At 42.1% G+C, this 27,114-nt stretch overlaps 1 protein-coding gene across 4 annotated transcripts in view; it reads left to right on the top strand.

Annotated features, from left to right (window-relative positions):
* SUZ12 (SUZ12 polycomb repressive complex 2 subunit) overlaps positions 1–27,114 on the top strand; it is a 59,893-nt gene that overhangs the window by 17,983 nt on the left and 14,796 nt on the right. For all 4 annotated transcript variants that reach the window (XM_008271057.4, XM_070061075.1, XM_008271056.4 and 1 more), the window contains 5 exons: positions 2,085–2,134; positions 12,355–12,440; positions 13,908–14,139; positions 15,281–15,374; positions 23,187–23,292. In XM_008271057.4, coding sequence (XP_008269279.1) covers positions 2,085–2,134; positions 12,355–12,440; positions 13,908–14,139; positions 15,281–15,374; positions 23,187–23,292 — 568 coding nt within the window. The remainder of the gene's footprint in view (positions 1–2,084; positions 2,135–12,354; positions 12,441–13,907; positions 14,140–15,280; positions 15,375–23,186; positions 23,293–27,114) is intronic.

Raw genomic sequence — 27,114 nt, 5'->3', positions numbered from 1 at the left:
TGCAGTGGAGGATGGCCCAGGTGCTTGGGCCCTGCACCCCATGGGAGACCAGGAAAAGCACCTGGCTCCTGGCTCCTGCCATCGGATCAGCGCGGTGCGCCGGCCGCAGCGCGCTGGCCGCGGTGGCCATTGGAGGGTGAACCAATGGCAAAGGAAGACCTTTCTCTCTGTCTCTCTCTCTCACTGTCCACTCTGCCTGTCAAAAAAAAAAATTATTTGATATGCAAAGTTACAAAGAGAGGGAGAGACAGTGGGAAAAGTCTTTCATCTGTTGGTTTGCTTCCCAAATGACTGCAACAGCCAGAGGTAGGCCCATCCAAATCCAGGAGTCAGGATCTTCTTCCAGGTCTCTCACATGGGTACAGGGGCCCAAGGACTTGGGCCATCTTCCACTGCCTTCCCAGGCCATAGCAGAGAGCTGGGACAGAAGAGGAGCAGCCAGGACACAAAAAGGCACCCATATGGGATGCTGGTGCTGTAAATGCAGGCTGAGCCTACTACACCATAGTGCAAGCCCCCATTAAATAATTTTTAAATACTCTACTGATTTTTATTGTCATGTAACTGCTATTTCCTTTAATTCTTTTTGTTTTTGTTTTTGTTTTAAGATTTATTTATTTTGTTTGAAAGGCAAAGTTACAGAGAGGCAGAGAGAGAAAGAGTTTGTCTTCCATTCTCTGGTTCATGCCCCAGATGGCTACAGTGGCTGAATCTGTGCCTGTCCGAAGCCAGGTGCCAGGACTTTCCTCTGGTTCTCCCATGCGGTTGCAGGGGATCAAGCACTTGGGCCATCTTCCACTGCTTCGCCAAGCCATAGCAGAGAGCTGGATCAGAAAGTGGAGCAGCCAGGACTTGAACCAGCACCCTTATGGGATGCCGGCACTGCAGGCGGCGGCCCCAGTTGTTGCGTTTTTATTGTGTGTGTGTATGTGTGTTTTTTTGCCCTTTTTTTTTAGATCTTACTCATTTGAGAGGCAAGAGTTACAGACAGAGAGAAAGGTCTTCCATTTGCTGGTTTACTCCCCAAATGCCTTAATATCTGGAACAGGGCCAGGAGCCAGAAGTTTTCTCTGAGTCTTCCATGTGGGTGTAGGGGCCCAAGCATTTGGACCATCTTGCACAGCTTTTCCCAGGCGATAAGCAGAGCTGGATTGGAAGAGGAGTAACCAGGACTTGAACTGGTGCCCATATGGGATGCTGGCACCACAAGCGGAGGCTTAGCCTACTATGCCACAGCACTGGCCCCAAGTAAATCTTTTGAGTAAAGGAGCACTCCTGCCTCTCTTTCTCTGCCATCTGTTTTCTGTAGCCCTCTATAATGTAGTTTATGTTATACCAAAGAAACTGCTGTAAAAACATATAAATGGCTGCTGATCAACAAATATAATTGTTCTCTTTTGCAGTTAGTGGTACTAAAAGGCTGTTGATGTTTCTGTTAGTATATCCCATCCTAATGGTTTTTCCATGGTTGATAGGTGTTTTTCAGAACAAAAGAACTAGTTTTCAGAACTAACTCATACTTCTTTTCCATAGTTTTTAAGGCTAAAGGTGAAGATGACATGTTTAAATGGTAAACTATAGATCTATAACACATTTGTAATTGTGTTTCTCTCTTAATTGAAGCATAAAGTAATGGTTGTGCATCATCTGTTAGGAAGATTGAATTTCTATAGCTTTAAAATATTCAAATTAAAATTTGTATATGGAATCAGGTAACTATCAAAATTTCATTTTGAGTGATGGAAAGGGAAATCCCATTTTATAGATAGCACACTAAAGTATAGTAAATCATGTGGTCTGTCATTTGATGTGGTCTGTTTTCTTATTTGATACATCTGTGTTTTTGTTTTGTTTGTGAGTTGGAGGTTTTGTTGATTATGTTTTTTAAGTATATTAAAAGCATTATTTTGAATGTCGTACTGACAGAAAAAACATGGAGTCATGGACTTGAATAACAGTTATGAGTGAGAAAACCAAATATTTATGTTAATTGAAATAGCTATGATTTCAGTGTTACATTTTAAAGTCTAGATTATTTATTGCTGAACATTAAAGTGATAAAACCTTTTATTTGTTTTATTTAGCTTGTCAGCTCATTTGCAGCTTACATTTACTGGTTTCTTCCACAAAAATGGTATGTACTTAGAAGTAAATATTTCCACATTCTTAACAGAAGTGTCAATGTGAATGTGAAAAAAAAGCTTTTTTGTATAAATATATAAAATATATTTATTGGAATGTTGATTATGATAATATTTTTAAATTAAATTATAAAGGCTATTGATGAAAATTGTAATGAATTGCTTTATAACTCATATGGGTGAAGAGTCTCCTGAATACAACCTTTTTCAAACATTTTGAGTTAATATTACCGCATAGTTTTTTTTTTGTTTGTTTGTTTGTTTGTTTTCTTTAAGTAGTAAAACAATTGACATAAGACTCTTCCCAATGGGATACCTTAGTATGTTTGGTATTATACAAAGAAAATTATATAGTACTTTATGTTATTTCAGCAGAAGATGAAAGCATCCTGCAAAAAGTTATTTGCAAAATGGATAAAATTCCTGTATACTTATCCATCTTACATTTATGTATATATCAATTATAATGTAGTGGAACAAAACCTGTATTAGAAGCATACCAGGTTATCTGTAGGGTTGTTCAGTAAGAAACAAAGTTTAATAATAAAATGGTCATATTAGAATAATTTGATAACTTGTCAGCTTTGTTTTGTTTTTGGAAAGGCAGTGTCAGGGTTGGGAGAGGGAGAGAGAGGAGAAAAGATTTCCCATTCACTGATTTACTCCCCAAATGGCCACAATAGCCACATCTGGGCCTGGCCGAAGTCAGAAGTCTGCAACTCTGTCTTGATCTCTCAAATGAGTGACAGGGGCCCAACTACTGGAACCATATTCCACTGCCTTCCTAGGTGCTATAAGCAAGAAGCTGAATCAGAAATGGAGTAGCTGGAAACTTGAACCAGAACTCTGATATGGGGTGCTAGTGTTAGAAGGAGTGGCTTAACTCATACCACAATGCCAGCTTGTTGGTCAGATTTTTAACATAACAAATTTGATGTGTAATCATCTCTATATTAGCATCTAATGTAACTTCTAGTTTTTGCCTTAAATCTGGCATATTTTTTATAAAGAAGTAACCTGAATAGCATTTGTATTACTTGCCCCCTTCCTTAAATTATAGTTGTCTTCAGGAATCCTTGTTTCTAACCATCCATATTTGATTTTCTGTGGTACATCTAAGGTATATGAACTTTAATACTTTAGAAACTTGGAATTTTATAGTTTCATTAGCCCTGTGTTTCCAGGAACTAGTTTAACATGTAATCACTGAGAATGCTTTGAAAGTAATCTGATTAATTTTTTTTCCTGTCTACATTAAAAAATAAGTTCAAAAGTTGCTCAGATTCTGTTTATGGTTTTGTTGGTTTGATATTGTTGAAGTAAATGGGAAAGTAAATTGTTGCTACTTCTGTTTCCAGAAAATAATTTCCAATTATAACTGAAATTAGTGGAAGTTGGGAAGAAGCAGATAGTTTATTTTCTTGTTCATTCAAGGTGTATTTGTAGGTTTTGTTTTTTGTGTTTTTTTGTTTGTTTGTTTGTTTTTAGAATTTTTTTGTAAGTTCATTTATGCAGAGTGACAGATAATCCTTCCATTTGCTCATTCACCCCACCCCACCCCACTCCACCCACAGTATCCACATTATCTAGGACTTGGCCAGGCTGAAGCCAGCAATCAAGAACAAAATTTGGGTCTCCCAAATGACAATAGGAAACCAAATACTTGGTCCATCACTTACTGCTTCCCAGGATGCTCATCAGCAGAAAGATCAGAAGTGGAAGCAGTACTTGAACCCAGACACTCCAGAATGGGATGTAGACATCTCAAACAGCATTTTTTTTTTTTTTTTTTAAGATTTATTTATTTGAAAAGCAGAGCTACAGGGTATGGAGGGGAGATCTTCTATCTGCTGGTTCATTCCCCAAATGGCTGCAATGGCTGGGACTGAAGCAGGTCACAGCCAGGAGCCTGGAACTCCAGCTGGGTCTCCCACAAGGGTGGCAGGGGCCCAAGCACTTAGGGCATCTTTCCTGCTGTCTCAGGCGCATGTGTCACAGATGACAGCTTGCTGTACTACAACACCAGCTCCTCCAAAGCAGTATCTTGTCTTTTATTTGTTGTTATTATTTTTTTGACAGGCAGAGTTAGACAGTGAGAGAGAGAGAGACAAAGAGAAAGGTCTTCCTTTTTCTGTGGGTTCACTCCCCAAATGGCTGCTTCAGCCGGCATGCTGTGCTGATCCAAAGCCAGGAGCCAGATGCTTCCTCCTGGTCTCCCATGGGGTGCAGGGCCCAAGCACTTGGACCATCCTCCACTGCACTGCCGGGCCACAGCAGAGAGCTGGACTGGAAGAGGAGCAACTGGGACAGAATCCGGCGCCCCAATCGGGACTAGAACCCTGGGTGCCAGTGCTGCACGCGGAGGATTAGCCAAGTGAGCCGCAGCGCTGGCCTATTTGTTGTTACTTTAAGGATTATATATTTAAAAGTCAGAATTACAGAGAGGGAGAGATCTCTGTCCACTGACTGGTTCACTCTTCAAATAGCCACAACAGCCAGGAGCTTTTCTGGGTCTCCCACGTGAGTGACAGGGACCCAATCCTTTGGGCCATCCTCCGCTGCTTTCCCAAGCGCATTAGCAGGGAGCTGGATTAGAAGCAGAGTAGCTAGGACTTGAACTGGTGCCCATTGGGGTGCTAGCTTTGCAGGCGGCGGCTTAACCAATTATACTACGCCATGTTCTTAATTTTTAAAGATTTATTTATTTGAAAGTCCGAGTTTGAGAGAGAGAGAGAAATCTTTGTTCCACTGGTTCATCACCAAATGGCTACAATGGCCAGGTCTGGTCCAGACCAACTCCAGCCTGGTCTTGCACCTTGTGGCACAGGCCGATACTTGGACCATCTAATGCTGCTTTCCCAGGTGCATTAGCAGGGAGCTGAAAGCAGTAGGGACTTCAGCTGGTTCTCAGATGTGGGATGCTGGCATTGCAAGCAGTTGTTTAACTCATTGCACCACAGTGCTGGTCCCCAAGCAGCATATTAACTGTTGCTCCAAACTCCTGCCCCACACTTTCTTCATTTTCAAATGGGCATTGTGGTGCAGTGAGTTAAGTGCTACTTGGGATGCGACATCTAGTATTGGAATAATCCTGATACTTCTGTTCCCTGATTCCTGCTAATGTGTATCTTGGAGGTACCATGGGATGGCTCAAGTAATTGGTCCCTACCACCTACATGAGAGACAGATTGAATTGCAGGCATTTCACAATTGAATGAGCAGATGGAGATTTCTGTCTTTTGTCTGCCTTTTTAATTTAACACGTATTTATTTGAAAAGCAAAGAGAGATAATCTATTTGCTGGTTCAGTGCACATTCTTGCAACAACTGAAGCTGAGCTAGGTTGAAGTCAGGAGCCTGGAACTCACGAAGGGTCTTCCAAATTGGTGGCAGGGACCCAACTACTTGGACTACTATCTGCTTACTCCCAGGTGCCTTAGGAGGCAGCTGGATTAGAACTGAGGTAGCTGAGACTTGAACCAGGCACTCTAATGCAAGATGCAAGCATCCCAAGTAGGGGCTTAACCCACTGCACCACAATGCCCGCCACCATCCTTTTTTAAATCTCAGCCTTTCAGATAAATAAATATCAACAAAAGAAACCAGGAGGAGTAGGCGTTTGGCACAGTGATTAAGATGCCACTGTAGGGGCCAGTCCTTTGGCGTAGCAGGTAAAGCCACCATATCCAGTGCCGGCATCCCATATGGGCACCAGTTTGAGTCCCGGCTGCTCCACTTCCAATCCAGCTCTCTGTCATGGCCTGTGAAAGCAGCAGAAGATAGCTCAAGTTCTTAGGCCCCTGCATCCACATGGGAGACCCAGAAGAAGCTCCTGGCTCCTGACTTCAGATCAGCGCAGCTCCGCCTGTTGTAGACATTGGGGAGTGAACCGGTAGATGAAAAACTTCCCTCCCTCCCTCCCTCCCTCCCTCCCTCCCTCTCTCTCTCTCCCCTCTCCCTCCTCCCTTCCCTCCCTCCGCCCCCCTCCACCCCTCCGTCCCCACGACTGCCTAACTCTGCCTTTCAAAATATTTAACAACAACAACAAAAAAGATGCCATGTCCCATATCTTAGTGCCATGTTTGGTTCCTGTCTACAATTCTGTTCCCGATCCTGTTTATGCCCAACCTGAGGCAGCAAATAACGGCTCAGGTATTTAGGTTCCTGCCACCCACAGAGGAGACCCAGACTGAGTTCTTAGTTCTTGGATTCAGCCTGGCCTAGCCCTGGTTGTTGGAGGCATTTGAGAGTAAACTACTAGATGAAAGATCTTTTTGTGTGTCTGCCTCTGTCTCACTGCCTTTCAAATTAAATTAAAATACATAATTTTTTTTATTTTTTTATTTTTTGACAGGCAGAGTGGACAGTGAGAGAGAGAGAGAGAAAGGTCTTCCTTTGCCGTTGGTTCACCCTCCAATGGCCGCCGCGGCCGGCGCGCTGTGGCCGGCGCACCGCGCTGACCCAATGGCAGGAGCCAGGAGCCAGATGCTTTTCCTGGTCTCCCATGGGGTGCAGGGCCCAAGCACTTGGACCATCCTCCACTGCACTCCTTGGCCACAGCAGAGAGCTGGCCTGGAAGAGGGGCAACCAGGACAGAATCTGGCACCCCAAACGGGACTAGTATCTGGTGTGCCGGCGCCGCTAGGCGGAGAATTAGCCTAGTGAGCCGCGGCGCCTGCCAAAATACATAAATTTTTTAGAATTTAAAATAGAATCCTAGTGTCAAGATCCTTATAAATCTGTTTTTTCCCCTTTTGTTTAGCAAAAGGGCTTAGGATGAATACAAAGAGGTTAATAGTATAATATTATGGTAATTTTTTGAGATTTATTTATTTGAAAGGCAAAGAGAGAAACTGCAATGGCTGGAGCTGGGCTGATCTGAAACCAGGAACTTCTTTAGGTCTACCACGAGGGTGCAGAGGCCCAAATACTTGGGCCATCTTCTGCAGCTTTCCCAGGCACGTTAGCAAGGAGCTGGAGTGGAAGTGGAAGTGGAGCAGCCAGGACTCAAACCAGTGCCCATATGAGATGCCAGTACTCACTGTACCACAATGCCAGCCCTGATGATGATTATTGAGAGTACTTTTGTTATTGTGTTTTAGGCATTGATTTTTTTTCCATATTAAAATTTTTTTGCGTGCCAGCATTGTGGCATAAGGAGTTAACCCACTACCTACAACACCAGCATCCTATGTGGGCTTCAGCCCAAGTCCCAGCTGCTCTACTTCTCATCTAGCACCCTGCTAATGTGCCTTGGAAAGCAGTAGAGGGTGGCCCAAATACTTGGGCCCCTGTACGCAAATACTTGAGAGACCTGGATGAAGCTCTTGGCTCGTGGCTTCAACCTAGCCTGTACCTGGCCATTGCGGCCGTTTAGGGACTGCACTCGTGGATGGAGGATCTCTCTATCTCTTCTGCAGCTCCTCCTCCTCTCTCTGTAACTCTGCCTTTCAGACAAATCTATTTTAAAAGTTTTTTTTTTATGTTTTTCTAAGGATTTAATTTTATTATTTTGAAGGAGATACAGAAGTAGACAGAGAGATTGTCCATCCATTGGTTCACCCTTCAGATGGCCATGACAACCAGTACTGGACCAGGCCAAATCAAAAAAGAAGCTTCATTCAGGTCTCCCGCATGGGTGGCAGGGGCCCAAACACTTGGGCCATCTTCCAATGCTTTTCCCAGTACATTAGCAGGGAGCTGAATCGGAAGTAGAGCAACCAGAACACAAACCTGCACCCATATGGGATTCTGGTGTTGGAGGCGGCAGCTTTACCCACTCAGCCACAATGCCAGCTCCAATGCTGGGCAGGCTAGCAGTTAGGACACCCATGTTCCACATTGCAATGCCTGATTTTGAGTGCAGTCTCTGGCTTCCAATTCCAGTTTCCCGCTAATGCGAACAGACCCTGAGAAGCAGCAGGTGGTGGCTCAACCTGGATTGAGATCCTGGCTTTGGCCTGGAGTTAGAGGCATCTGGAGAGGGAATTAGACAGAAGCTCTTTATATCTGTGTGTGTCTCTGCTCTTACGTTTAAAAAAATTAAAAAATAAAGTCGGCGCCGCTGCTCACTAGGCTAATCCTCCGCCTTGCGGCGCCGGCACACCGGATTCTAGTCCCGGTCAGGGCGCCAGATTTTGTCCCGGTTGCCCCTCTTCCAGGCCAGCTCTCTGCTGTGGCCAGGGAGTGCAGTGGAGGATGGTCCAAGTGCTTGGGCCCTGCACCTCATGGGAGACCAGGAGAAGCACCTGGCTCCTGCCATCGGATCAGCGTGGTGCGCCGGCCGCAGTGCGCCGGCCATGGCGGCCATTGGAGGGTGAACCACCGGCAAAGGAAGACCTTTCTCTCTGTCCGTCTCTCTCACTGTCCACTCTGCCTGTCAAAAAAAAAAATGTTTTTTAAATAAAATATTTAATATTTTATCCTGAATACAACATCTTAAGAGACTGATCAAAATATTTTATGCATGTCCTGAATAAGAATGTTAAGTAGAAAAATAATGTTGTTCCAGTCCTCAGAACAAAAGCTATTTTCTATACATGTATAGGTTTATGGATTAATCTATGTAAAATAGTTTTATATACTATTGGAACTTACATGTGAAAATTTAGGCATGAACTGTTAAACACCTTTGGAATTCTAAAGGCAGGTATAGAGACTGTTCCAAAACCTTAATTTGCAACCCTTTTTAGTTAATTTTTCTAGAGAGTATAGATTCTAGTATTGAAAATGGAAATCTCTCAGGGGCCAGGACTGTGGCGTAGTGGTTAAAATTGCCACCTGCTGTGCCGGAATCCCATATGGGTGCCGGTCCAAGTCTCGGCTGCTCCACTTCCCATCCAGTTCTCTGTTATGGCCTGGGAAAGCAATACAAGATGGCCCCTGTACCCTTGTGGGAGACCCGGAGGAAGCTCCTGGCTCCTGGCTTCGGATCCCTACAGTTCCAGCCATTGTGGCAAATTAGGGAGTGAATCAGCGGATAGAAGACCTCTCTCTCTATGCCTCTCCTTCCCTCTCTGTAACTCTGATTTTCAAATAAATAAATCTAAGAAAAACAAAAACAAGGAGATCTCTAAATTTTGTTAGTCAACAGATTCCTTTGGGTAGTAAATAATATCTTGATATATTAAATATTTAATTATAAATATTCTCATTTAGATTTTAGACAACTTCTGGGAAAAGGGAAAAATTAGCTATCGCAGATATTTCTAAAAGTTAATGGAAATTATATTAAAGGATAAGTTTATTTTGATGTGGAGGTGGGCATTGTGGTACAGTAGAATAAGCTATTGTAAATATAAACAAATATTTTTAAAAGGATAGGTTTATTTTGCTGTAGAAAAGTTTGAAATCCATACATAGTTTTTTTTTTTTTTTCTTAATCATTTTCCATGGGTATGTTGATTTATTTATTTAATTGAAAGGCAGAGTTAGAGAGGAAGAGACACAGAGAGGGTTCTTCCACTGGTTCACTCCCCAAATGAGCACAGCAGCTGGAGCTGGGCAGGTCCAAAGTCAGGAGCCAAGAGCTTCTTCAGGTCTCCTCCATTGGATGCCTCACTACAGGAGGTAGTTTTACCTGCTACACCACAGCACCAACCCCTTCCATGGGCTTGCTTTTTTTTTTTTTTTTTTTTTTTTTTAGATTTACTTATTTATTTGAAAGGCAGAGTTACAGGGAGGCAGAGAGAAAGAGAGGTCTTCCATCCACTGGTTTGCTCCCCAGATGGCTGCAATGGCTGGAGCTGGGCCAACGTGAAGCCAGGAGCTTCTTCCAGGTCTACCATGCAGGTGCAGGGGCCCAAAGACTTGGGCCATCTTCCTCTGCTTTCCCAGGTGCATTAGCAGGGAACTGGATTAGAAGTGGATCAGGGCCGGCGCCGTGGCTCACTAGGCTAATCCTCCACCTTGCGGCGCCGGCACACCGGGTTCTAGTCCCGGTCGGGGCGCCGGATTCTGTCCCGGTTGCCCCTCTTCCAGGCCAGCTCTCTGCTATGGCCAGGGAGTGCAGTGGAGGATGGCCCAGGTGCTTGGGCCCTGTACCCCATGGGAGACCAGGAAAAGCACCTGGATCCTGGCTCCTGCCATCGGATCAGTGCTGTGCGCCGGCTGCAGCGGCGGCCATTGGAGGGTGAACCAACGGCAAAAGGAAGACCTTTCTCTCTCTGTCTCTCTCTCACTGTCCACTCTGCCTGTCAAAAAAAAAAAAAAAAAAAAGAAGAAGTGGATCAGGAAGGACTTGAACTGGCACCCATATGGGATACTGGCCCTGCAGGTGGCAGCTTAACCCACTACACCAAAGAGCCGGCCTAGAGAGAGCTAGCTTCCATCTGCTAGTTACTTCCCAAATGCGCACAACAGCCAAGCTGAAGCCAGGAGCCAGGAACTCTTATCATTGTGTCCCACATGGGTGCAGGGGCCCAAGTACTTGGACCATCTTTTGCTTTCTTTGCAGGCTCATTAGCACAAAGCTAGATTGGAAGCAGAGTAGCTTGAGATTGAAATTGGTGCTTGATATGAGATGTAGGCATCATTGCCAGCCTCTCCATGAGGCTGGACATTTTGAAAAGTATCTCGTGATGTTCAGTATTTTTTGAGATCCATATTTTATCTCTTCGGTCACAAATCATGGTCAGATCAAGAATTTTCAAGTTTACTATCTGCATTCAGAATGAAACTTGTATAATAGCAACTAATTCATTTCAGATGTGTGTTACATATTTTCTCTAATAGATTTTGACACAAGGAAGACACTTAAAGATAATTATTTTGTGACTTTTTCTAGAACTTACTTTCATTCATGCTTTGTGCCAAGAAATTTGTTTACTTATTTATTTTTTAAGAGTTACAGAGAAGGGCCGGCCGCTGGTATTGCGTAGCGGAAAAAACCGCTGCCTGCGATGCTGACATTTCATATGGGTACAATTTCAAGTCCTGGCTGCTCCACTTCCCATCCAGCTCCCTGTTGGTGTGCCTGGGAAAGCACTGGAAGATGGCCCAAGTGATTGGGCCCCTGGCACCCACGTGGGAAACCCTGAGGAAACTCCTGGCTCCTGGCTTTGGACTGGCCCAGCCCCGGCCATCGCGGCAATTTAGGGAGTGAACTACCCGCTAGAGGCGTGCGAGCATACTCTCTCTCTCACTCTCGCTCTAACTTTGCCTTTCAAATAAGTAAATCAGTCTTTTTTACAAAAAGAGAGTTCAGGAGACAGATCTTTCATGTGCTTTTTCACTCCCCCGATGGCCAAAGCGGCCAGCATGGGCCCAGGCCAAAGCCAGGAGCCTCATCCTGGTCTCCCACATGGGTATCAGGGACCCAAACACTTTGGCTGTCTTTCAGAGCTTTTCCCAGGCCATTAGCAGGGAGCTAGATCAGAAGTGGAGCAGCTGGGACATGAACGAGTGCCCCTGTGGAATATTGGGGTCACAGGTAGCAGCTTTACCCATTATGCCACAACTGGCACCTGTGCCAAAGAACTTTATACATATTTGTTAAAAATAACTTTTGATAGCAGTTTGGTGTCTTTTTTGTTTGTTTGTTTGTTTGTTTGTTTTTTGACAGGCAGAGTTAGACAGAGAGAAAGGTCTTCCTTTTTTCTGTTGGTTCCCCCTTTAAACAGCCACCATGGCTGGCGCGCTGCGGCCAGCGCGTTGCACCGATCCAAAGCCAGGAGCCAGGTGCTGCCTCCTGGTCTCCCATGCGGGTGCAGGGCCCAAGCACTTGGGCCATCCTCCACTGCCCTCCCGGGCCACAGCAGAGAGCTGGACTGGAAGAAGAGCAACCGGGACAGAATCCGGCGCCCCAACTGGGACTAGAACCTGGGGTGCCAGTGCCACAGGTGAAGGATTAGCCAAGTGAGCTGCAGCGCCAGCCAGCAGTTTGGTTTTAATTATCATAAATGTTAGATTTTTCAAATCAAATGTAATCATTAAATATAAATGAATTGAGCCCCATCTTACGTGAATAAAAAGAAAATCATGGTATATAGGATATTTCTCTTGAAAGGATGGATTTAAAAATCTTGTGCAGCAAAGCAATTCTGTTTTCCTTGAAGTTCTGTCATATAAGACTTTTGAAGTTTGCTGCAGATTTGGGACTGATTTTGGGGAAAAAAGAAGAGTAAACTTTGATCAGTCTTATAATTATAGGAAGTCTGTTGTTTGCAATTACCAGATTTCAAGATAAAATGATAAAGTATTGATTTCTATTTAGATAAGCCATCACAAAACTCAGAAAATGAACAAAATTCTGTTACTCTAGAAGTTCTTCTTGTGAAAGTCTGCCACAAAAAAAGAAAGGTAATGTGTAAAACATTGGTAGATTAAATGGATTAGTTTTCTTTCTTCTTAATTGAACATGTAATTACATTTTCTATTTTTAAAGCCAATTTTTAAACTTGAAGGACTCAAGTAATATGATGGCTGAATTGTAAAACTATTAACTGATTTTTGCCAGTGTTCCTTGTATTTCCGGTTTTCTAGTCTGATTTGGTATAGTATATGACGGTATTTCCTTTACTATTTCATTCTCTTAGCTGATTGACTTAACTTTTTGTACCCATTGGAATTTTAGATGAGGATTTAAAAAAAAAATTTTCCCATTAGGATTATCTTTTATAATGCTTCTTTCATGCAAAGAAATTCTCTTGTCAGCATTATCAGTCACCAACTTAGTTAAATAATACATTGCATCAGATTTTTTTCTATATAATGAAATCACTATAGAAGCAAGCATCGTGATGATTTTATCATTAAAAGTACAGATGTGCTTTTGATGTCTTAAGGGTACTGAGAGTTTTAAAAATAGGAGCCACTGACCTGTATAGAGAGTCTTTATTGCTGATATTTTCCCAAGATTATAATGTGACAAAAGACTTGAAGATTGCTACATCACTTGCAGGTTATAGACTACGGCAGTAGGAGGCCCCAGTGTAACTTCATATTAAAATGTTTATATAAAGTTAGGAAATACCATTCCTCACTTCCCATCCAACTCCCATATTCTTTATGTTAGCAACAATTTAAAAATTCTTTGTTATAAATTATTTAGGGAAAAATATGTAAATATGAGTACAGAGTAACTATTTTGTCTGCATTTCAAAAACAGGCAAAAATTTTTCTTGGGTAGTAGTCATGCTTGAAGTACAAACTCCTACTCTGACATGGAGTAGAAACTTATTTGAGCCGTAATATGTTTTATTTCAGAAAAGAAACTAAGATATGAACTATTTTTTCTTGTAACAAAAGCCTTCTGCATCTTTCTGTTTTTCCACTGTACTTGTTCAGCATAGCTTGTTAGATGATAACAGAACATTACTCAGAAGATGACTAATATTTTTGCTGTTAAATGACATGTTTAAATAAATGACTTTATCCTTAATGTTTAGACCATGGAGTTGTCACAGCTGTCTTTTTTAATTTGCAATAATTTCATTAGGTATTATTACGTTAAAAAAGAAAATATTTAGGAAAATTTAAGTTGATGAGTTTAATTATATTTTAAACATGTTTATAACATAAAAATTTTCTCAGGTGACCAGCCAAATATTAGAGATAATATTTTCATTGTATTGGAGAAATCCCCAGTTGCTATTATTAAAATATAATTGTTTCATATTTTTATTTTGACTTCACAATTTTCAGAACTATGATTAGATTTTTAACATGCCATTTAGTAATCACGGCCTATTCCTGTTTTCTGTAGGTGTGATTAGAAGTTGTATTACAATCTTTACTATTGCTTATGTATAATCTTTACCTTTGCAGGATGTAAGTTGTCCAATAAGGCAAGTTCCCACAGGTAAAAAGCAGGTGCCTTTGAATCCTGACCTCAATCAAACAAAACCTGGAAATTTCCCGTCCCTTGCAGTTTCCAGTAATGAATTTGAACCTAGTAACAGCCATATGGTGAAGTCTTACTCATTGCTATTTAGAGTGACTCGTCCGGGAAGAAGAGAGTTTAATGGAATGATTAACGGAGAAACCAATGAAAATATTGGTAATCAAAAAAAATTTTTTCTGCCTATTTTTAAATGTTTTGAGAAGCAGGGAGGGAGACAAACAAAGCTCCCATCTTCTGATTCTATACATAGCCAAATCCTGCAGTGGCTGGAGTAGGCCAGGCCAAAGTGGGAGCCAGGAACTCAATCCAGTTCTCCCACATTTGAACCATCACATCCTGTTTTCCCAGGGTACACATTAGCAGGAATCTGGAATTGGGAGTGTAGGTAGGACTTTAATCCAGGTACTCCAAGAATCCAGGTACTCCGATATAGGATATGGCCATCCCATGTAGACCAAATGACCACCCCAATATTGGTAATTTGTATTTCAATAATTTTATTAGATTTTATCATTAAAGATGAAGGTAGTCAATGAAAATGATTGAGCCAGTATTCCTTCATGGTATTGTATGAAAGTATTTTTGAGTTACTTTAAAACCTTGCCTTTCCAAGGTTGGAAGGACTGCTATTTTAAATCTAGCAAGCTATGAAAATTTTCAAATAAAAAGAATATTTGTAAGAATGTTATTATGAACGCCTGTCTTTTTACCACTTAGACATGAATTTCATTATGCTTATCAAATTATCACTCTCTACCCATCCATCTGTTCTCAGAATTCTGAATTCATCTTGAGGTAACCATTCAGCCAGCATACAGGTGCTAAAGATGTAAAGATGATAAAACATCTAATCCTGTTCTCCAAAGACTCACAACACAGGGTAGGGAGAGAGATAGGAAATAAGTTGCAGGAAAATGATGATTATTTTAAAGGTATATGTGAACTTCAGTGGAGAAGCACCTTGGGAGAAATAATCTTTTGAGTCTTGCAGTATCCTTTGAAGTTCTTGAGAAAGAACCTTGAGTGAGTGTGAGGAGGAGTTTGCCTTGTAAAGATCATTCCAAACAAATTAGCATTTGCAAAGATAGGAATTAATGCCAATGAATGTCAAAAAGTAATGACATACACATATGGTAAAAATGCAAAATTGTAAAAAGTTTTCATATGAACATTATATTGCAACTTTGGTATAATTTGTACCTCATTTGGTATAAGTTAGTATGCTTTATGTTAAGGGACTATGAAGCATAATCTTTTTTTGAATATTTGATTGATGACACATGTTTGTTAAATTCAGATGTGAATGAAGAACTTCCAGCCAGAAGAAAACGAAATCGTGAAGATGGCGAAAAGACATTTGTTGCACAAATGACAGTATTTGATAAAAACAGGTAATGTTTATGGACAAATGAGGCTACCATAATGTTCTGTTGTTTCCATTCTGAAACAGAAAATGCTATTATTACCTTGCCTTGATTCTATTTTTACAATGAAAAATTTGCAAATACTGCATTGTTCTTTTTATCACTTAGGAAACAATAAACACAGATAAGAAACTATTTTAATTACTCAGTTAATATTGATTTTTTTGTGTGTTTCGGCAAGTATTTTCTGAGTGTCTGCTCTTTGCCACACACTGTTCTAGGTAGTGAGAAGGCAACAAAATTCCTGCCTTAGTGAAGATTCACTTCTAGTGTAGGATGTAGACTACCCCCAAAAAAATATCAACTAACGTTGCTTAGTGGTAAGTGCTATGAAGAAACATAAGAATAAGTGGTTACTGTTTACAGTGAAAGTCTCTGTAGGAGGTAATTTTTTAGGAGAAACCTGATTGAAATGGTTCCCATGCAAATTTTAATATTGTGAGTTTACTAAAGTTAAGGAAAAATATTATCTAAAATCCTCTTTATGTGGCTGTGTGTGCATTTGGCGCAGGTTAACAAGGAATGCCAGCACTTATATCATCTCCAAAGTTTCGGTTTGAAAATGCAGCATCTCGGGGCCGGCGTTGTGGCGCAGCGGGTTAGGGCCCTGGCCTGAAGCGCCAGCATCCCATATGGGCACCGGTTCTAGTCCCAGCTGTTCCTCTTCCTATCCAGCTCTCTGCTGTGGCCTGGGAAAGCAGTGGAAGATGGCCCAAGTCCTTGGGCCCCTGCACCCGCGTGGGAGACCTGGAAGAAGCTCCTGGCTCCTGGCTTCGGATTGGCGCAGCACCAGTCATTGTGGCCATCTAGGGAGTGAACCAGCAGATGGAAGACCTATCTCTCTGTCTCCTGTCTCTGTAACTGTCTTTCAAATAAATAAAATAAATCTTAAAAGAAAAGAAAATGCAGCATCTCAGCCCCAGTTCTAGGAAGGAAACAGTTTATTTATGTATCTGAAAAGCAGAGAGAGATCTTCCATCTGCTGGTTCACTACCAAAATGCTCACAATAGCTGTTGCTGGGCTAGGCCAAAGCCAGGACCTCAGAACTCTATCTGGGTCTCCCATAAATGTGGCAGAGATCCAAGTACTTGAGTCATCACCTGCTGCCTCCTAGGGTCTGCATCAACAAGAAGATGGAAGTGGAAGCAGATGTGAGATGGGACTTGAACCCAGAGATAGGGGATAGCACTCTGCTCTGGTATGGGATGTGGGTATCCCAAGTGGCAGTTTAACCTCAGCAAATGTCTATCCCCTAAATGACGGCACTCCTTTTCACAGTATTGGAGGGTAAAGTAAAACATGCTCCAAGTTCTTACACCAGGCTGCTTGCTAGTAGTTAATACAGTTTATTGTTAGTTATAGTATAAAGAGTCAGGAAAAGTAAATGGGCTATTCCTCCTTATTTTTTAAGCACTAGACAGATGTATTTATTTATTTGTCTATTAGTCACACATAAAGAAGGATTGCAAGGCTTTTAATTGGAAAGCAAAGTAGAAATGGTGACAGATTTTAGCTATCATGTTGTCTTAGTATAAATCATGTACTGCCATTTAATGTTACTAATGGAAACCAAAAAGTCAGAAATTTGAATGAGGATCAAGAACTTAAATGGATAACAGAAACATTAATGTCCTGTCTGTGGGAAGGGAATTAAGATAAGACACACTTTTTTTATCAGTATCATTAAGTGTTCTGTTTTAGGCTATTGCAGGTACATTGTGTTTTCAGTTTATTTTTTCTACCTCAGATATAATGTATATCTTAGAAATATTGCTTTTATTTGAATGAGAAAATTTTCAAGAAAAAACTAACAGAATTTTCCCCAGTTTTAATTTTTAAAATTTCCATACTTATTGAATAGTTGAAAGAATGTGACACAACTTTTTAGTACCCACACATTCTTCACCTAAACTCATCTGTTAACATTTTTCAGCACTTGTTCTTTTTGGGAGTGTATGTTTTATTTTTGTGCAGAACCATTTGAAAGTTTACCACATTGCTTGGCCGGCACCGCAGCTCACTTGGCTAATCCCCTACCTGCGGCGCCAGCACCCCGATTTCTAGTCCTGGTTGGGGTGCCGGATTCTATCCTGGTTGCTCCTCTTCCAGTCCAGCTCTCTGCTATGGCCTGGGAAGGCAGTGGAGGATGGCCCAAGTGCTTGGGCCCTGTACCCGCATGGGAGACCAGGAGAAGCACCTGGCTCCTGGCTTCGGATCGGCACAGCGCGCTGGCCGTGAAAACCATTTGGGGGGGTGAACCAACAATAAAGGAAAACCTTTCTCTCTGTCTCTCTCTCACTGTCTAACTCTGCTTGTCAGAAAAAAAAAAAAAAGTTTAAAGAAAGTTTACCACATCCCTCAACACTTCAGCATGTAGCTCTTAAGGAGGACATTTACATTCATAACCACCTGTCATACTCAGGAAAATTAAGCTGCAACATAGATAATGTTCTCTCCCCATCTGATCCCATAATATCCTTTATAACTTCCTCCCCTTCTGTAGATAGTTATTATTTCTGTATAGTCTCCTTTGCTTGGGAATAGTTGTCCAGCTGCCTTCTGTAGCTAAGTTTTGTTGAGTGTATTTCAATTTTGGACAGGTGCTTATTTCCTCATGATTAGGTTCAGGTTAAATATTTTTAGTATGGAAATTATTTAGTGATGTGTTCTTTGTCCAACATCACAAATACAAGGTGATACTAGATATGATTGATTAAAGGGCGGTCACCATATTTCTCCATTGTAGCAATACTTTTTTCCCTTTCATTAATTAACATGTGATCTCGGTGATAGTAGATGAACCTCTATGGTTATCTTTTTTCTCCAGTAGGCTTTTACCCGGTAGTTTTAGCATGCATTGATAATCTTGCTTGAATAAATTATTTATTTTCCTTTATTTAAAAGGCTGTGGGGAGGGAGCAGTGCTGTGGTATAGTAGGTTAAGCCTCTGCCTATGGCTCCAGGACCCCATGTTGACACCAGTTCAAGAGTCCCAGCTGTTCCACTTCCAGTCCAGCTCCCTGCTAATGTTCTGGAAAAGCAGTGGAAGATAGCCCAAGTGCTTGGGCCCCTGCACCCATGTGGAAGACCCGGAAGAAGCTCCTGGCTCCTAGCTTCAGATTGGCTCTGCTCCAGCTATTGCAGCCATTTGGGAAGTGAACCAGTGGATAGAAGACCTCCCTCTCCCTCTCTCCCTCTCCCCCTCCACCTCCTTCCCTCTCTCCCTCCCTCTTCCTACTCCTCCCTCTCCCTCCCCCCCATTTCTGTCTCCATCTCTTTGTGTGTAACTTTGCCTCTCAAGTAAATAAATTTTTAAACAAAAAGCAGAAAAAATCTGTTATATTTTCATTTTACTTGAAAGGCAGAGAGACAGCTCTCTCATCCACTGGTTCATGCCCCAAATGACCACACAGAAAGGACTGGGCCAGGAAGAAGCCAAGAGCTCAGAACTCAGTCTTTTTTTTTTTTTTTGACAGGCAGAGTGGACAGTGAGAGAGAGAGACAGAGAGAGAAAGGTCTTCCTTTTGCCGCTGGTTCACCCTCCAATGGCCGCCGCTGCAGCCGGCGCACCGCGCTGATCCTGGCAGGAGCCAGGAGCCAGGTGCTTTTCCTGGTCTCCCATGGGGTGCAGGGCCCAAGCACCTGGGCCATCCTCCACTGCACTCCCTGGCCATAGCAGAGAGCTGGCCTGGAAGAGGGGCAACCGGGACAGAATCCGGCGCCCCAACCGGGACTAGAACCCGGTTTGCCGGCGCCGCAAGGTGGAGGATTAGCCTATTGAGCCACGGCGCCGGCTAGAACTCAGTCTTGACCTCCCATGTGGGTGGTAGGGACCTATCTGCTTGAGCCATTACCTGCTACCTCCAGAGGTGCACATCAGAAAGCTGGATCAAAAGTGGAACCTCAAATCCAGTCACTCTAATATGGGATGTGGGCATCCAAACTAGTGTCTTAACTGCTGTGACAAACACCCTCCCCTTAAATACATTTTTACTTTGCCAATTCCCCGCTGGTAATATTCTATCATTTCTTCAGTGTTCATTGGCAATTTTCTATAAAGAGTATTCTTGGCCTTAATTTCTATTATTTTTTACCAGAATAATGGATTAATAAATTTTATTCAACTTGTTTTAATTTATTCATATTACTCATTAATGTTCAGATTGTCCCAAAGTCAAGCTGTTGTGTCCTTTTAAGTTTTTTCTTCCTCATTTCGGTTTTGGTATAGTGGTTTGTTTGTTTGTTTTTTTCTAATTTTCTTGAATAGCAAGATATTCCAGGGTTACCCTTTCCTTTTCTTACCTTTGCTCTGGAATTATTGTTTCTTTAAGGAGTCCTACCTCCTAGTAGAAGAATAGTATTTATAAAATTTAGGGGTTTGAAGTGTAAAGTTTATTTTTAAAAATCACAGAGAAGTTAAAGTTGTAAAGAATAATGAAAATTCACAATCAAATGTTGATGTTGGCCGGCTTCGCGGCTCACTGGGCTAATCCTCCGCCTTGCGGCGCTGGCACACCCGGTTCTAGTCCCGGTCGGGGCGCCGGATTCTGTCCCGGTTGCCCTGCACCCTATGGGAGACCAGGAGAAGTACCTGGCTCCTGCCATCGGATCAACGCGGTGCGGCGGCCATTGGAGGGTGAACCAACGGCAAAGGAAGACCTTTCTTTCTATCTCTCTCACTGTCCACTCTGCCTGTCAAAAAATTAAAAAAAATTAAAAAATTAAAAAAAGGTTGATGTTGGTTGCGGTGGGTTAATCCACTGATTGCAGTGCCAGCATCCCATCTGATTTTAACTCCAGGCTGCTCTGCATCCCATCTACCTCTGCTATTGTGTCTGGGAAAACCACAGAAGGTGGCCCAACTCTTTGAACCTCTGCCACCCACATGGGAGATCGGGATGCAGTTCCTAGCCTCTGCCTGGACCAACCTTGGCCATGACCAACAAGGGGAGTGAGCCAGTGAGTGGAAGATAGCTCCCTCCCACCTCCTCTCTCTCTCTGCTTTTCAATAAATAAATAAATCTTGGAAAAAATTCAAAAGCTGTATAGAAAAAGTAGAAATATGAGCAAAACTTTAGAAAATAAAAGAACACTGTTACCAAAGTAAAAATGATGAAATTGTTTTCGATTCATTTGCAGTGTCTCATATCCTTAATGTGAACAGATAATATAATTTTAGAGATTTATTGAATTGAGAGGCAGAGTTACAGATACAGGGAGACACACAGAGAGAGGTCTTCTGTCCGCTGGTTCACTCCAGATAGAAGAACTGGACTGGGAAGTTCCGAAGCCAGGAGCCAGGAGTTTTCTTCTGGGTCTTCCACATGGATGCAGGGGCCCAAGCACTTGGGCTATCTACCACTGCTTTCTCAAGCCATTAGCAGGGAGCCGGATTTGAAGTGGAGTATCTAGGACATCAAGTGCCCATGTCAGAAGCTGACATCCCAGATGGTAGCTTAACCCACTGTTCCACATGCTGGTCTTGTTTATTTTTTGGAAGACTTATTTGTTTGTTTATTTGAAATTCAGAGTTAGGGAAGGAGAGAAAGAGCTCTACCATCTACTGATTGAATCCCCAGATAACCACAACAGCCAGGGTTGGGCCACACCGAAGTTAGGAGTCGGGAGGTCTCACACATCAGTGCAGGGACCCAAGCATTTGGGCCATCTTTACTGTTTTCTCAGGCACATTAGCAGGGAGCTGGATTGGAGGTAGAGCAGCCAGGACTCAGATTGGCACCCATATGGGTTACCCGTATCAGAGATAACAGCTTTACCTGCCATGCTATAACACTAACCCCAGGACTAAATGGATTGTAGCTATCAAATGTACAACCATAGAAATAAATCATGACATGAAGGAAACACTTTTTTTATTTCAAAGTACATGGCTGTTGCCTGTTAAAATAATTAATAAAGCAAAGTTTAATATCTGGTGATATACTTTTCTTTTTGAGAGTGAGCAGGCTCCCATCCTCTGGTTCATTCCCCAAATAGTTGCCATGGCCAGGGTTGGACAAAAGTGAACCCAGGGACCAGATATTCAGTCTAGGTCTCATCACCTGCTGCCTCCCAGGGTGTACATTAGCTAGAACTGGAAGCAGAGCCAGGATTCAAACAAGGCACTTAAAACATGTGGCATACAGGCATCCCAGCTAGTGTCTTTAACCATATGCAGAAGTAGACCAAATTCAAGTAGTAAAGCATAGAGAAAAGGCAAACAGTTCTTAAGTCTCTAAAGCATTTGGTGTTAAGATTCACTTCCTAGATCTGCCTACTTACTGTGTGATCTTAAAGCAAATTACTTAACCCTCTGTGTCTTAGTTTGCTCTTGTAAATGGAATCATTGCACCTAAGATAGAGTTGTTGGAAAGATTAGATAAGGCATGTCAAATCTTTAGCGTCTGGCACATAGTAAGCACTCAGTAAATTTTATCTGTTGTCATTTAATAGAATTTCTCAAAGACTGATGAAGAGAAGCCAGACTCTAGCTATGTACTGTTTATTATGAACATGATTGAGAAATGGTGTTTAGAGTAGTAGTGATTACCAGTGTTTAAAGGTATGGAAGGCTGGTGCTGCAGTTCACTAGGCTAATCCTCCACCTGTGGCGTTGGCACCCTGGGTTCTAGTCCCAGTTGGGGCACCAGATTCTGTCCTGGTTGCTCCTTTTCCAGTCCAGCTCTCTGCTGTGGCCTGGGAGTCCAGTGGAGGATGGCCCAGGTCCTCAGGTCCTGCACCTGCATGGGAGACCAGGGGGAGGCACCTGGCTCCTGGCTTCAGATTGGTGCAGCGTGCCAGCCGCAACGCGCTGGCCATATTGGCTACTTGGGAGGTGAACCAACGGAAAAAGGAAGACCTTTCTGTCTCTCTCTCTCTTACTCTGCCTGTCAAAATAAATAAATAAAAGTGTGGATAAAAATGTGTTAACTATATGTATACACACATAAATGCTCAAACATTATAAAACAATACTGTATCTAATTGATTCAATTATTGATCACTTACATGTGCCAGGTGCTCCCCAGATCCTATAGTTAAAGTAAAAAATTCTAACATCTTTTTTTAAAGAACTATTTATTTATTTGAAAGGCAGAATTACAGAGAGGCAGAGGCAGAGAGAAAAAGGTCTTCCATCTGCTAGTTCACTCCCTAAATGGCCACAACATCCAGAGCTAGGCTGATCCAAAGGCAGGAGCCTGGAGATTCTCCCAGGTTGCCCACGAGGGTACAGAGGCCTAAGCACTTGGGCCATCTTCTACTGCTTTCCCAAGCCATAGCAGAATGCTGGATTGGAAGTGGAGCAGCCAGGACTCGAACCGGCACCCATATGGGATGCCATCGGCACTATGGATGATGGCTTTACCCACTATGCCACAACGCTGGCTCCAAATTTAAACATTTATAATACTTAAAAATAATGGTTGTGCTTCTTAGTGGTTCCCTAAAGCAAGTATTATTTACACTGTTGTTATCTGTTTTTTCAGAGTATGATGCCTGCACACCTACTTTGTACTTAAAATTTAAAACTTGGGAGAATTTGAGATCTTAGGTATATTATACTTTGAGTGTTTAAATTTACGTCTGAGTAGCTTTGTCTAGTTAAATAGTTATAAGTGCACCTCATTAAAATTCCTTTTGGTAGGACTGGAGTGTAAATAGATTTGAAATCTTGTTGGATGTAGGTTTAATAAATGCTTTTTAAGATAAATCTAAACATGTAGTATTGTGTACTTAATACATAGGTTACTTTAAAAGTGTATGTGTTTGTCTAACAGGCGCTTACAGCTTTTAGATGGGGAATATGAAGTAGCCATGCAGGAAATGGAAGAATGTCCAATAAGCAAGAAAAGAGCAACATGGGAAACTATTCTTGATGGGAAGGTATGGACTACTTAGAAGTTTGAGCACATTATAGTTCTGAACTCCCATTTTTGACTGATGTCTTCTTTCCCAAACGCAAATTCATGTTTAAAGTAAAGAGTCCTTCATTTTCGGAACTTTTAAAAACACAAGTAAACTGATTTATAGTATTTAATAGAAGGCATTGTTCTTAAAGCCAGACTGCCTGATTCAAATATCTGTTCCTAGCGGTGTGGCATTTGGCAAAGTACTTACTTGTATCTCAGTTTTCTCATCTGTAAGGGATGGAATTGACAGATTAAATGAGATAATAAATAAAATACATGATTTAGCACCATGCCTGGCGTACAGTGAGTGCTCAATAAATGTAAACTACCATTTTAAATCATTAATGGTAGCAGCAGGTAACAGATGACTAGTAACAGATTTATCAAGAAACCTGCATAATTTAGATAAAGCGTATTTAAAGTAACTTCTAAATGATTTTAGAAAAGGGGGTACATCTGCGTTTCGTGGATAGGCAGACTCAAAATAGGACACTGTCCCTTATTTCTAAATATATTAGATCAGTATACCATCATAAGTAAAATCTGTAAAAGGTTTTTTAAGTCTTAAAATTTGTTTCAAGTTAATCAGAAAATATATAATACCAAGGAAATTTTTAGAAACATTCTGAGAACCTTTACCTACCATATATTTGAATATATCATAAACATAATAAAGTTAACAGCATAAACTGTGACTGTAAACATACAAATCACTGATGGGTAGTCCTGAAATACTATCATGTGTGTTTGGAATTTAGTGTATGATAAAGATGATAGTTAATTCTGTATGGGAAAGATAAATAATTAGATCTCTAATGCTCTGGAAATAAATTTGTGCGTAATAAATTCCAGAAGGCTTGTAAACATAAATGTAAAATTAGCACTCCTTAACTTCAGAAAAAAAGTCTAGGGAAATGTTAACACAATGCTGCAGTGAAAAAGACCCCTCCAAGGGTGATACAAAAGCCAGAATGCTTAAAATAGCTGACTAAATGTAATTATTTCTGTACTTCAAATATGTAAAGAGGAAAACAGAAATGATGGACTTCAGGAATATACTTGTTACACAAAATGTTAATATTAGGAACACATCATATGAGTTTAAGTCAATAAAAAAAAATGATAAACACTCTAAAAGAAAAATGGATAAAAGATGATCAGACAGTTCTTTTTTTTTTTTTTTTTCTTTATTTTTTATTTTTTGACAGGCAGAGTGGACAGAGAGAGAGAGAAAGGTCTTCCTTTTGCCGTTGGTTTACCCTCCAGTGCCCGCCACGGCCAGCGTGCTGCGGCCGCTGCACCACACTGATTCGAATCCAGGAGCCAGGTGCTTCTCCTGGTCTCCCATGGGGTGCAGGGCCCAAGCACTTGGGCCATCCTCCACTGCCTTTCCGGGCCACAGCAGAGAGCCGGCCTGGAAGAGGGGCAACTGGGACAGAATCTGGCGCCCCAACCGGGACTAGAACCCGGTGTGCCGGCACTGCAAGGTGGAGGACTAGCCTATTGAGCCGCGGCACCGGCCGATCAGACAGTTCTTTAAAAATTTTATATATATATATTTAAAATTTATTTATTTGAAAGTCCGAATTACAGAGAGAGAAATCTTCATCTGCTGGTATACTCCCCAAATGGCCACAGCAGTTGAGGTTTTGTCAGGCTAAACCAGGAGCCAGGAGCTTCATCAGTCTCCTACATGGGTGCAGGCGCTTTTCCCAGCTGCATTAGCAAGGAGCTGTATCAGAAATAGAGCAGGCAGTACTCGAACCAGTCCCCATGTGGAATGCTGGTGTTGCAGGCAGCAGCTCAACCCACTATACCACAACACCAGCCCCTATATTTGTGCTTTTAAATAATAGTCAGCTTCATTAGTGTTCAGAGACACACAAATAATAGATGAACTTTTAAGACTTATTTATTTATTTAAAAGACACAGAGATTGATCCTCCATCTATTGGTTCATTCCCAAATTGCTGGAACAGCCAATGCTCAGCCTATCACAAACCAGGAGCCAGGATCCTCCTCCGGATCTTCCACATGGGAATAGAAGCCTAGATACTGAGCCATCCTCCCCTGCTTTCCCTGGGTGCATTAGCAGGGAGCTAGATGAGAAGTGGAGCAGCCAGCACTCGAACCAGCACACAAATGAGATGCCAGCATCATGGGCAGTGGCTTTACCCACTATGCCACAGTGCCATCCCCAAGATGTTAATGTTGACTAATAGTTTGGCAAAGGTTGAAAAGGTTGATAGCATCTAGTATTTAGGGATGTGGGGAGACATAATTTCAAATAATACTTTTTAAGAATAAATATGGGCCAGCGCCGCGGCTCACTAGGCTAATCCTCCGCCTTGCGGCGCCGGCACACCGGGTTCTAGTCCCGGTCGGGGTGCCGCTTCTGTCCCGGTTGCCCCTCTTCCAGGCCAGCTCTTCGCTGTGGCCCGGGAGTGCAGTGGAGGATGGCCCAAGTGCTTGGGCCCTGCACCCCATGGGAGACCAGGAGAAGCACCTGGCTCCTGGCTTTGGATCAGCGCGGTGCGCCGGCCGCAACGCACCAGCAGCAGTGGCCATTGGAGGGTGAACCAACAGCAAAGGAAGACCTTTCTCTCTGTCTCTCTCTCTCGCTATCCACTCTGCCTGTCAAAAAAATAAATAAATAAGTATGGAGGCTGGCACTGTGGCATAGCATGTAGAGCCACCACCTGCAGTGCCGGCATTTCATGTGGACACTGGTTTGAGTCTCGGCTGTCCCCCTTCCAATCCAGCTCTGCTGTGGCCTGGGAAGGCAGTGGAAGACAGTCCATGTCCTTGGGCCCCTGCATTCGAATGGGAGACCTGGAGGAGGCTCCTGGCTCCTGGCTTCAGATCGGCATAGCTCTGGTTGTTGTGGCCATTTATTTACATAATAGTATATATAATCCTCATTTTTTTTCTGAAATTAATGATAGTGGTTAACTCCAGGTGATAGGATTTCAAATAATTTTATTTCTTGATACATACCTAAAGCATTTGAGTTTTCTACAGCTCTTCATTATCTTTATAATCTTTTAATTTTAAATTTATTTAAATCTGATAAGTTTCTTCATGAGAAGATTATATATGTATTTTTTTAACAAAATTGTTGGCAGCATTTTTTAATTGACTTATTTAAGTCACAACATACAGATGGATTTCTTTTTAAAAACTATTGTATTAAAACTATTAATTAAAAATTATTTAATTAAAAGTTAATTAAAACTATTGTATGAAAAACTATTGTATTGGGCCGGTGCCGTGGCTCAATAGGCTAATCCTCCACCTACAGCGCTGGCACACCGTGTTCTATTCCTGGTCAGGGCGCCAGATTCTGTCCAGGTTGCTCCTCTTCCAGTCCAGCTCTCTGCTGTGGCCCGGGAGTGCAGTGGAGGATGGCCCAGGAACTTGGGCCCTGCAACCACATGGGAGACCAGGAGAAGCATCTGGCTCCTGGCTTTGGATCAACGCTGTGCGCTGGCCACAGCGTGCCAGCCTCAGCAGCCATTGGGGGGTGAACCAACGGAAAAGGAAGACCTTTCTCTCTGTCTCTCTGTCTCTCTCTCACTGTCCACTCTGCCTTTCAAAAACAAACAAAAAAACTACTGTATTCTCTTAAGTAAGTGATTTATAATTTCTCAGCAGGTGCTGGTTTGGTTAATTAGGATACTGAATGTTTTTGACATTTGCAAAAATTACAGTGAATATGTTTGTATGTGAACCTTTTTTTGCAGTGAAAGTCTTTTGATAAGATAAATTCCTAAATACAGACTTACTATGTCAAAAC

Source organism: Oryctolagus cuniculus, chromosome 17 (assembly GCF_964237555.1).
Source record: "Oryctolagus cuniculus chromosome 17, mOryCun1.1, whole genome shotgun sequence".
In the NCBI taxonomy this organism is placed as follows: Eukaryota; Metazoa; Chordata; class Mammalia; order Lagomorpha; family Leporidae; genus Oryctolagus; species Oryctolagus cuniculus.
The sequence above is the reverse complement of the archived record's forward strand: the minus strand, read 5'-3'. Positions and strand labels throughout refer to the sequence as shown.